The 12827-nt window shown below is 42.0% G+C and overlaps 1 protein-coding gene across 1 annotated transcript in view; it reads right to left on the minus strand.

Annotated features, from left to right (window-relative positions):
• The window catches only part of zmp:0000000760 (collagen alpha-1(IX) chain), a 96747-nt gene that overhangs the window by 61127 nt on the left and 22793 nt on the right, over positions 1-12827 (minus strand). Inside the window, exons 6-10 of the mRNA XM_043681246.1 lie at positions 8741-8794; positions 6511-6564; positions 6359-6412; positions 6185-6238; positions 6031-6084 (exon numbers count right to left, since the gene is read on the minus strand). Of these exons, the coding sequence (XP_043537181.1) occupies positions 6031-6084; positions 6185-6238; positions 6359-6412; positions 6511-6564; positions 8741-8794 (270 nt within the window). The remainder of the gene's footprint in view (positions 1-6030; positions 6085-6184; positions 6239-6358; positions 6413-6510; positions 6565-8740; positions 8795-12827) is intronic.

Consider the following 12827-nt stretch of genomic DNA (forward strand, 5'->3'; position numbering starts at 1 on the left):
CTTCCTATCGGAAAGATGTTGTGAAACTTGAAAGGGTTCAGAAAAGATTTACAAGGATGTTGCCAGGGTTGGAGGATTTGAGCTACAGGGAGAGGCTGAACAGGCTGGGGCTGTTTTCCCCGGAGCTTCGGAGGCTGAGGGGTGACTTATAGAGGTTTATAAAATCATGAGGAGCGTGGATAGGATAAATAGATAAAGTCTTTTCCCTGGGGAGGGTGATTCCAGAACTAGAGGGCATAGGTTTAGGGTGAGAGGCGAAAGATGTAAAAGAGACCTAAGTGGCAAAGTTTTCACACAGAGGGTGGTTCACGTATGGAATGAGCTGCCAGAGGAAGTGGTGGAGGCTGGTACAATTGCAACATTTAAGAGGCATTTGGGTGGGTATATGAATAGGAAGGGTTGGAGGGATGTGGGCCAGAGGCTGGCAGGTGGGACTAGATTGGGTTGGGATATCTGGTCGGCATGGACGGGTTGGACCGAAGCGTCTGTTTCCATGCTGTACATCTCTATGATTCTATGACTCTATGATTGAGATGACTGATCTCCAACAACCACAAGCATCTTCCTATGTGCCACATATGACTCCAACCAGCACAAACTAGGAGTCATACCTGGCACAACAAAAGACAATGGATCAACAATCTCACTCACAACTTCTTTTAAGCCCTAGGAGGAGATCTACCAGGGCCCGCGGAATTGTCAACATGCAACTCCAACAATTTATTCAATATCACTTCTCTAGATTAGATTAGATTACTTACAGTGTGGAAACAGGCCCTTTAGCCCAACAAGTCCACACCGACCCTCCGAAGAGCAACCCACCCAGACCCATTCCCCTACACCTAACACTACGGGCAATTTTAGCATGGCCAATTCACCTAACCTGCACATCTTTGGACTGTGTGAGGAAGCTGGAGCACCCGGAGGAAACCCACGCAGACACGGGGAGAATGTGCAATCTCCACACAGACAGTTGCCCGAGGTGGGAATTGAACCCGGGTCTCTGGTGCTGTGAGGCAGCAGGGCTAACCACTGTGCCACCGTGCTGCCATAAATTGTAATTTTGCCCAAGTTCCTATTTTCCTTCCACTTCCTGATTTATTACTGCTTACAACCAATAACAGTGAAAATTCACATTCCAGAGTGCCTAACATTTAAACTTAAATATATGTTGAAAGCAACTCTTATATAGGGGACAGCAAATTCTACAAAATTTATACATCCTCAATAATCAAGAATTCTCACTCTTGGGTAGGAAGGCACATCTTGACCTCCATCTCTTACACAAGTTATAAGAGGTTAAACAGCCTCCTTTGAAGAGGAATAACTTAAGTTACTTAAAGGGCTGAGGAAGCTGAATACTGAATATTGCATTGCACTAAAGAAAAATGCTAAAGCTCTATGGCTCTATACATCCAGGAATATTTTGCATCCTTTAATAAAGCAATTGAAGAAGCAAGAAATGAGAAGAGCGGGTGTCAATGGATGCTCAGGCATCATTACCCTACCCAAGCCTGGGGGGTACTATTTGAATTTGTGTTGACCTTACATGGTTTAACAAGGTGATCTTAAGAAGAAAACATGCTGTGTCTTTGGTTGACAAGCATTTAGCTAAAGTATCCAAACGTGTTTTCATGAAACTCAATGTAATAATATCATGTGCCACTGGAGAAGCTAACAGGATAGGTAACTGTATTCATTACTCCATTTGGGAGAATTTGTTTCAGTGGATTACCTCTGCCCCAGAGATATTTCAATGGACTTACAAGGTCTTCGTGGAAGCACAGGTAACATGGATGACATGTTGATACATGAGGAAATAGCAGAGAAACACTATTAAAGTGTGTATACAGTCTTAAAGTACTCACAAGCAGAATGACACCCCTCTTAATGACAAATGGGAATCTCTGAGATTTTTGAGACATGCCGTCAGCATTTAAAGGTATAATGATGGAGCCAAAGACTGAAGCCATTAGAAAGTTCTTGTTTCAAAGTCAATCCAGGATATCCAAACATTATCTGAATCTTCCAGGAAATATCTGGAACAATGGTATCCCTGATGGTACTGTTTTGGACAATGGGTTAAACAGAATTGATGAGTGCTTCAGCCATTTGCACACAGTTCTGGATTTGAACATGTCATGAGCTTGCTGAAATACCTATTATTGAATGGGGAAGCTGAGCATTCAACTCAGACAGTGAAGTTAATCTTGAATAGAATACAGACTTTGACACAGCGCTGCTAATTTACAGAATCATTCAACTCTAATGTGGTCCAGTTTGATCAGAGCTGATGATGGGCAGGAAGCTGAAGACTTGGCTCCTCATCCTACCAAAGAAGTTGATTCCATTTTCACATGTACAGGACTATCAACACATATTTACTACAGTAGTCATATCATGCACAACATTACAACAATCACTACAATGCAAAATAGTTTGCACATTTAGGATAGAGTCAACAGTATGGATCAAGGTTCTGAACAAAAAAGGCATAATGAATCAAGCAGCTAGAGACCAGAAAAATATTGTATATTATATATCATTCATTCCTACTGCCAATGAGGTCATGCAAAGGAAGCACTGGAACCTTATCCCATTATGGTTAATATTCACTGCTGATCAATTAGAGTGAATCCAATGGGGAATTTGACAACATAAAAGACCTATGGACCTTAGGTTGTTAAGAAGAGAATCGAAGTTAACAGTCTTCCGCACAGAAAACTGCCAGTTTTCCCAATTTGAAGTGAATATGCTCCAGAATAATAAAACTGCTAGATCACCTGAATTTATGAAATCAAGACACTTGAGGTAGGAGTGTGTGGTGGTAAATGTAATTATGGTAATGAATGTATAATATAAACAACGAGAAAGCAAGCTTCTTGCATTTGCATCTTAAAGGGTTAATAATAAATAGATTAAATTAGATTCCCTACAGTATGGGAACAGGCCCTTCAGTCCAACAAGTCCACACCGACCGTCCGGAGTAACCCACCCAGACCCATTCCCCTACCCTATATTTACCCCCTGACCAATGCACTATTGGCAATTTAGCATGGCTAGTTCACCTGACCTGGACATCTTTGGATTGTGGGAGAAAACCGGAGCACCCAGAGGAAACCCACACAGACACAGGGACAATGTGCAAACTCCATAGAGACAGTCGCCCGAGTCGGGAATCAAACCGGGTCCCTGGCACTGTGAGGCAGCAGTGCTAGCGACCATGCCGCCCATATTATGTACCATAGGCACCACCCATTGTGATATAAATGATATTGTGTCATATGGGCTAGTGGATAAAACAGCTCAGGTTTCAAAGCAATGGAAACATAAGAACATAAGATATAGGAGTAGGAGTAGGCTATCTGGCCCCTCGAGCCTTCACTGCTATTCAAAATGATCATGGCTGATCTTTTTCAAGGTCTCAGCTCCACTTACCAACCTGCTCCCATAACCCTTTATTTCTTTACTGTTCAAAAATCTATCTTTGCCTTAAAAATATTCAACAAGGTAGCCCCAACTGCTTCAGTGGTAGGGAATTCCACAGATTTACAAATCTTTGGGAGAAGAAGTTCCTCCTTGACTCAGTCCTGAATCTTCTCCCCCTTACTTTGAGGCTATGCTCTGTTTCATCAGCCAGTGGAAACAACCTCCTTGCTTCTATCTCATTTATTCCCTTCATAATTTTGTATGGTTCTATAAGATCACCCCTAAATCTTCAAAATTCCAATGAGTAAAGACTCAGTCTACTCAATCACTCCTCATAAGCCAACCCTCTCAACTCTGGAATCAACCTAATGAACCTCCTCTGCACTCCCTCCAGTGCCAATATATGCTTTCCCATATAAACAGAACAAAACTGTATACATTACACAAGGTGTGGCCTCACCAATGCCCTATACAACTGCAACATAAACTCTCTGTTTTTAAATACCATACCTATAGCAACAAAGGGCAATATTTTTAACATCTTAGACCTCCTCTATGTCTCTGCACAATGTCTACCAAATCAATACAAACTGCTACCTAATTCCTAACGTACTGTTGTCTCCTTTCAAGTCCAGTGATCTTCACCAGAACTGCGAATTGGTGATGAGGTGTCTGTGTGTGTTTGTATGTGGGGGTGGGTAATCGAATGAAATGGATGCAGACAGTAGCCAGAAAGAGAGACAGAAAATTTGGGAAGCAAACAGGGGGATTACTAATAGTGAAGCGGGAGAGAAGTAAAATCTGAATGGATTGTGATGTGAAGTGTGAATAGTTTTAAATAGGCTGGATGTGCTGAAAGCAACTATATAGAACTGGACCTGGGGTGTGTTGGTGGGTAATGAACATGGAGAAGAGTGTTCACGCTCTGAGTCCTGGGGTACTGAGTAAGGTCCCTTGGTGGAGCTTGCATTGAGCCTCAATGGAGCACTGCCACAGGCCTGAGACAGAAATATTAGCATGGGAACATAGTGGTGCATTGAAGTGATGGGCAACTGGAAGCTTGGGTTCATTTTTACAAATAGAATAAAAGGTGTTCCACAAAGCAGTCACCAGTTTGCATTTTGTCTCCCCAATATAGAGGAGACCACATTGTGAGCAGCGAATACAGTGGACTAGATTGAATGAAGTGTAGAAAAATTTCTGGTTCATCTGGAAGGTATGTTTTGGGTCTTGGACACTGAGGAGTGAGGAGATAAACAAGTAAATGTTGCATCTCAGATGCTTTGTCTCACTTTTACCTGGTCAATCACTGACTCCACTCTTTACTTCCTTGACATCTCTGTTTCCATTTCTAAAGATAGGCTGGCAAGTGATATAGGCTGTTCTGGTATAACATGCATTACAATACAATTGGTGATAATGCAAGTGATGAATTGTGGATGCTGTTTGGATAACATGAACTCTCTGCTGAACAATCAAAGCGATTTTCTACAGCGATTTTGTACAGATCTTCCATAGTGCCATTTTCTATAGAGAAAGGTTGAAGAGGAATGCAACTGTTGCATTACAGCAGAATGACCTGTACCCAATACAAACTCACCAACTCCCACAGTTACCTCAATTATACATCCTCACACTCTGCTTCCTGTGTGTATTCCATTCCATTCTCCCAGTTTCTGCATTTCCATCACATCTGTTCTATTGATGTCACCTTCCACAGAGGGTGCCTCAAACATGTCCAACTTTTTCCTCAGTTGAGGATCTTCTGTCACCATGTCTGACCTATTTCTCGCACATCTAGCCTTATCCTTTCTCTTCTTTCCTTGTCATCACTTATCAACCCACAAGGCTCAGCATCTGCAGGATCATAAACTACCATTTCCACAACCTCCAGCAGGATGCCACTGTCAAATACAAATTCCCTTCTCCACCCTTGTCAGCATTCCACAGGGACTGTTCCCTCTGGGAGAATCTGGTCCATTCCTCCTCCACTCCCAATATTGCCTCACACTCCATGGCAGCTTCCCATGAATTGCAAAAGGAGCAACACTTGCTTGTTTACTTCCTCCTTCCTCACTATGTAAAGCCCCAGATGTGTGGAAGCAGAGATTTATCTACACTTCACTCCATCTCGTCTACTGCATTTGAAGCTTACGATGTAGTCTTCTCCTCTACACTGGGGAGATGAAATGCAGACTGGGTGACCTCCAGCAGATCTCCAGCATCCACAGTTTTTTAATTTTATATTGGCATGCAATTATCTACTGGAAACTCTTTTAGTTAATTGTGTAGTGTGGTTTTCCTCTACCACACTACACATCCAGGCCGTATAAATTCCTACCCTCAGTGGTGGTGGTAACTTTCATTGTGGACAACAGATCATAAGCATAATGAATCAATATGACCACACTGCAGGTCGGATAAAGTTTCAGAGTGGCTCTACCTCTGTTTATATTTTGTCTTTACTCAGTGCTTCCCCAAGATCCTAAGTGGGATCAGAAAATTGTGGTTTGATAAATTTTGGCTGAATATTGATTCTGGTGTTCCATGGTTGATCACTGAATCACAATGCTCCTCTTAAATATTTAACTCATTTATTACCTTTTCACCTTGTAGTCCCATTTGCCCTCTTAGTCCAGGTGATCCTGAGACTCCCTGAAATAAAATGTAGTAAACTTTCAGAGTGATCTTTCTTCTCATACTTAAATAATACAACCTTGTGTATAGCAACCTAAAGTGGCTACTGTGAAGTCACCTTAAATCCAATGGTTCCTTGCAATCCTTTATAACCTTTAGGACCCTCTATACCCTGAGAGGAAGAAAAATGCACTTTCAGTGAATGTGGAGTAAGCCCAGTCTCACTAATTACTGAGGAAACAAAAGAAAGTCAAGTATTTTCAAACTGATGATGAGTTTAAAAGTTACATACCCTTTGGCCTGGTCTTCCTTCTACTCCCTTATTTCCCTTGATTCCTGCTATACCCTTCCAAACGAAAAGTACATACATGAGCAAATTCTGTGACACATAAATAGCTGCCCATGTGCAATACTTAAAGTGGAATAAAATGATGGAAATCTTACCCTAAGTCCAGTGTCACCAACTCTTCCATACATACCAGTGTGACCTCTTACACCCTACAACAAGTCAATCTCAAATCAGCAATTATGAATGTTCAAAATTAAATAAATCTATGAATTTGTTTTTTAGAACTCTTAGATTAGCTGCTGGATTACTTTTCCATTTTCTCCATGCAATATTTTATGCCTGGACAAAAATTTGAGGCACTGACCACGGTATAAATTTCATTACAATTCACAAAAGCCATAGAAACACTTAGTAAGATAACAGCTCACAGTCTTGGAATGAGGACTGGCTAATTAATACAAGACAAAGAGTTTTGATAAAAGGAGTATTTTCATTGGAGCATCATAGGGATCAATTCTGGGGTCACAATTATTTACAATATACATTAATGAGTTGGATGATGGAAGTGAATATAGTGTTGCCACATTTACTAATGACACAAAAATAGGTGGGAAGACAAGTAATGAGGATGACAAAATGAGTCGACAGAGGAACACAAACAGATTAAATAAGTGAGTAAAACTTGGAATATGGCATATAATCTGGGGAAATGTAACTTTATGCGTGAGGCAGGAAGATTAGAAGAGTTGAAATTTATTTAAATGGAAAAGACTGCGAAAGCTACAGCACAGGGGGATTGGAGTTTCTCAGGCATGAACCATAAACAGCTGGCATCTAAATTCAACAAATAATAGGGAAAGCAAATGGACTACTGATCTTTATTTCAAGAGTGATGGAGTTTACACGTAGGGCAGTCTTGCTAAGACTGGACAAGGAACTAGTCAGACCACACCTGGACATTCAAAATAGTTTTGGTTCCCTTATCTAAAGAAAGATATGCTGACATGGGAGGCAGTTCAAAGAAGTTTTATTAGGTTGATTCTGGGTATAGAGGAATTTTCATGTGAGGAGAAGTTGTGTTGGGGTAGGGGTAGGGTTGTACTCACTAGAGTTAAAAGAATGAGAATAGACATTCATGAAACATATAAGGTTCATCTACTACTTGACAGGGTAGATGCAGGGAGGTCGTTTTTTCCTGTGAGACAGTCCAGAACCAGAGGGCTATCCACTACAACCACACCCACATTATTCAAGTATTTCCTTACCTGTTTGCAGTATTTCAAATTCCTAGGTCTCTAGAATGAACAAGGGTGACTTCCCCACATCTTCTGGGGAGGAGCTGAAAGGGGCTCAGATATAATACCACAGGCTTGGGGTTTTAATTCTTATACAGGAATCCCTCTGACCTCAAATTGCCAGAGAAAAGCAATGACATTTTGTTCTTGGGTTTACACAATTATTGTTCTGTAAAGAGGTTCTTTGCCTTCTTCAGTTGACTGAGTTTAGTTAAGTATCTAGATGTAATAGGTACCTCTTATGTTCATTCTGAAATGAAGCAAGTGCCAGAACGTAGAGCAGAGGCTATAGTTCCATATAGTTCTTTTCATATACCTGCTTGCAAATAACCTCACACATTCCATAGAAAAATGGAGAAATGGGGGAAATGGCATATGGCAGAGTATGTCCCCAAATTAGCTTGGCTCTACAGCTACACCACATCTGCTACAAAAAAAAGAAACTGATGGGGAGTAAGAGGCAAACCCAACCTATTGGTATGACTGCACACTCGGACAAAATCAATTTTTTGATTCGTGCATGAGTTGTTGTCTTCACTGGCTAGGGTATTCCCTACTCACACTTGATAGTGTAATAATGAGCCATCTTCTTGAACCGCTGCAATCCATGTGCTGTTGGTGCACAATAGGAAGGGAATTCCAGGACTTTGACCCACTGACAGTGAAGGAAAGGCAATAAACTTCCAAATCAGGATCGTGCTTGCCTTGGAGGAGAACGTGCAAGTGGTGATGCTCCCATACATCTGCCCGTCTGTTGGAGCTAGCAGGTTTGGAAGGTACTGTAAAAGGAGTCTTGCTAAGTTGCTGCAGCGCATCCTACAGGTGATACATATTGTTGCCATTGGGGATCAATCATATTTACAGAGATTACAATCATTTTACACAAGTGAGCCTATGTTTTGTAAATAATGGGTAGTAAAGATCATCCATTCTTCCTCCAATACCGCCACCCACTGAAGACTGAAGCTTACTGTTATCTACTTGCAGTTATTGCATAGATATATTTTATCAATCTGTGACATGCTCTGGAGACAATCAGAGTTACTCTTTCAATTTAAGGATGTAATAAATTGGGCGACACTATTTTTACCTGAGCCCCTGCCCTTCCAGGTTCTCCAGCCATGCCTTGTTCTCCTTTCTCCCCCTGATGTGGAAATGAAAACAATTAAAATTATTTACTTGAAATAAAAGATACAGACCTTCTGTTCCCCCTACAGATGGATTATATCCTTGCTCCTTCCCACCTCCTGCCATAAGGCTTCTTGTGCAGGCCACAAACATCGATAACCCCTGAAAATATACATGGGTACTGTGATGCACAGTAACCATCATCTGAAGCAGGCAACAGGTAAACCTTGCGTTCAAACAAGCCTTCACTGCTTAAAACCAACTTGCACCGCTTGAAGAGAAGGTCCATTTTAGCTGAAGCAAGAGTTGAAAGTAATTTGAAAGCTGAATTTGACCTGGAAGAGCTTTAATGATGGCACAACAATGGCAGAAAACAGGCTTCAAGATTTTCCAATGCTGCACTGGAACTTTAACTTAGGATGGAGAAAGGAAGAGGGATGTGGTCTATCCACAGACGATCAGGGGATCCTCTAGACAAACTATGTGAAGGCAGTGAGATCAAATAACTCTGGTGGTTAATGCCACAAATCTTGCCCTTTGAACAAGGACACAATTTCAATGACCCTGCACAAAAGATCAAGATTGGGCATAGATTTTCACTGAGCTAGAAGTACTATAAGGCATTTAGAAATTGTGGGCAGGCCCTGATTCAAGGATTCCTGTGCCATGCTTGACACCTCTAATTTTCCCTATTCCGAGATAGAGCCTTAGGCAATATACTGACCCAAGTCAGTTCCATTGAAAGTGTCGCAACCCAGTACAATTTTCATTGCATCATGAATATCGGATTAAAGATAGGATTCTTGTCAGTGCGGAGGAACAGCGGCACCGTGGATTGTATGTACACACATCCCTCAAAGTTGCCACCTGAGTTGATAGGATTATTCAGGCGGCATGTGGTGTTTTGGCTTTCATTAACAGGGGATTGAGTTTAAGAGCCATGAGGTTTTGCTACAGCTCCATAAAACCCTGGTAAGACCACACTTGGAATATTGTCTCCAGTTCTGGTTGACTCATAATAGGAAGGATGTGAACACTATAGAGAGGGTGCAGAGGAGATTTTTACCAGGATGTTACCTGGATTGGAAGGTTTGTCTTATGAAGAGAGGTTGAGTGAGCTAGGGTTTTTTACACTGGAGAGAAGAAGGAAGAGAGGTGACTTCATAGAGGTGTACAAGGTAATGAGATATATAAACAGAATAGATAGCCAGAGACGTTTTTCCAGGGCAGAAATAGCTGTCACAAGGGGTCATACTTTTAAGATGATTGGAGGAAGGTATAGGAGAGATGTCAGAGTAGGTTCTTTACACAGAGAATGGTGGTGCATGGAATGCACTGCCAGCGGTGGTAGTAGAGTGAGAGACATTAGGGACATTTAAGCAACTGCTGGACAAGCACATGGACATCAGTAAACTGACAGACGTGTTGGTTAGGTTGAGCATAGATTAAGATATTAAGATATAAAATGCTTGTCACAACATCATGGGCTGAAGGCCTGCACTGTGCCATACTGTTCTATGCTCTATGTCAGAATGTCCATGATTTATGGTTCGCAGATCCCAGATGTTGTGAGCCATTGTCTGTATTGAGGAACCTTTTGAAACACAAGTTCAAAAGGGTCTTACTATGATCCTCCACACAAACTCAATGCCAACTGATGTCCTTATCCAATCCATAACCTGTTACAGACCCCTTGCCAACTCAATTCCAACTCATGCTGCCACACTGCCCCATAGCCCCTAATTGCCCCATGACAATTGAATACCAACTCATACATCTCATCTGCACTCAATGTCCATTTATAGCCCCCATACCAAATTATGGTGCCTCTATCTGCAATATACACTTAGTTTTGAACCAATAAATTCTTTTGTTCTCAGGCATGAGTGAAACTGCTGAGAAAATAAAAGACCAATGTATAATGCTTTCAAGAAAAAAGATCTGGTGTTTTACAAATACTTTAAGAACAAAAGGGTAACTAGGGAGAGACTATGGCCCCTCAAAGATCAGTAAGGCGGCCTTTCTGTGGAGCTGAAGGATTTGGGGGAGATAGTAAACGAGTATTTTGGATCTGTATTTACTGTGGAAAAGGACATGAAAGATATAGAATGTAGGGAAATAGATGGTGGCATCTTGAAAAATGTTCACATTACAGAGGAGGAGGTGCTGGATGTCTTGAAACGCATAAAAGTGGATAAATCCCCAGGACCGGATCAGGTTTACCCTAGAACTCTATGGGAAGCTAGGGAAGTGATTGCTGGACTTCTTGCTGAGATATTTGTATCATCGATAATCACAGGTGAGGTTCCGGAAGACTGGAGGTTGGCTAACGTGGTGCCGCTATTTAAGAAAGGTGATAAGGACAAACTGGGGAACTATAGACCAGTGAACCTGACATCGGTGGTGGGCAAGTTGTTGGAGGGAATCCTGAGGGACAGGATGTACATGCGTTTGGAAAGGCAAGGACTGATTAGGGATAGTCAGCGTGGCTTTGTGTGTCTCACAAACTTGACTGAGCTTTTTGAAGGAGTAACAAAGTGGATTGTGAGGGCAGAGCGGTAGGCATCATCTATATGGACTTCAGTAAGGTGATCTACGAGGTTCCCCATGGGAGACTGGTTAGCAAGATTAGATCTCATAAAATACAGGGAGAACCAGCATTTGGATACAAAACTGGCTCAAAGGTAGAAGACAGAGGGCGGTGGTGGGAGGGTTGTTTTTCAGACTGAAGGCCTGTGAACAGTGGTGTGCCACAAGGATCGGTACTGAGCCCTCTACTTTTTGTCACTTACATAAATGATTTGGATGTGAGCATAAGAGGTACAGCATAATGTGAGCATAAGTAGGTTTGCAGATGACACAAAAATTGGAGGTGTAGTGGACAGCGAAGAAGGGATTACAACGGGATCTTGATCAGATGAGCCAATGGGCTGAGAAGTGGCAGATGGAGTTTAATTTAGATAAATGTGAGGTGCTGCATTTTGGGAAAGCAAATCTGAGCAAGACTTATACACTTAATGGTAAGGTCCTTGGGAGTGAACAAATAGACTGTGGAGTATAGGTTCTTAGCTCCTTGAAAGTGGAGTCAAAGGTACATAGGATAGTGAAGATGATGTTTGGTATGCTTTCCTTTATTGGTCAGAGTATTGAGTACAGGAGTTGGGAGGTCATGTTGCGGCTGTACAGGACATTGGTTACGCCACTTTTGCAATATGGCGAGCAATTCTGATCTCCTTCCTTTCGGAAGGATGTTGTGAAACTTAAAACTCAGAAAAGATTTACAAGGATGTTGCCAGGGTTGGAGGATTTGAGCTATAGGGAGAGACTAAATAGGCTGGGGGTGTTTTCCCTGGCGTGTTGGAGGCTGAGGGATGACGTTATAGAGGTTTATAAAATCTTAAGGGGCATAGGTAGGGTAAATAGACAAGATCTTTTCCCTGGGGTGGGGGAGTCCAGAACGAGAGGGCATGGGTTTAGGGTGAGAGAGGAAAGATATAAAAGAGACCGAAGGTGCAACATTTTCACACAGAGAGTAGTGTGTGTTGGAATGAGCTGCCAGAAGAAGAAGTGGTGGAGGCTGGTACAACTACAACATTTAAAAGGCATCTGGATAAGTAAATGAATAGGAAGGGGTTGGAGGGATATGGGCCGGGTGCTGGCAGGTGGGACTAGATTGGGTTGGGATATCTGGTCGGCGTGGACAAGTTAGACAGAAGGGTCTGTTTCCATGCTGTCCATTTTTATGAAATCTTAGCAGGACTTATACATTTAATGGTAAGGTCCTAGAGAGTGTTGCTGAACAAAGAGACCTTGGAGAGCAGGTTCATAGCTCCTTGAAAGTGGAGTCGCAGGTAGATAGGATAGTGAAGAATGCATTTGGTATGCTCTCTTTTATCGGTCAGAGTAGTGAGTACAGGAGCTGGGAGCTCATGTTGCGTGCAATTCTGATTTCCTTCCTATTGGAAAGATGTTGTGAAACTTGAAAGGGTTCAGAAAAGATTTACAAGGATGTTGCCAGGGTTGGAGGATTTGAGCTATAGGGAGAGGCT

This window comes from Chiloscyllium plagiosum, chromosome 3, assembly GCF_004010195.1.
Source record: "Chiloscyllium plagiosum isolate BGI_BamShark_2017 chromosome 3, ASM401019v2, whole genome shotgun sequence".
NCBI classification, from domain to species: Eukaryota; Metazoa; Chordata; class Chondrichthyes; order Orectolobiformes; family Hemiscylliidae; genus Chiloscyllium; species Chiloscyllium plagiosum.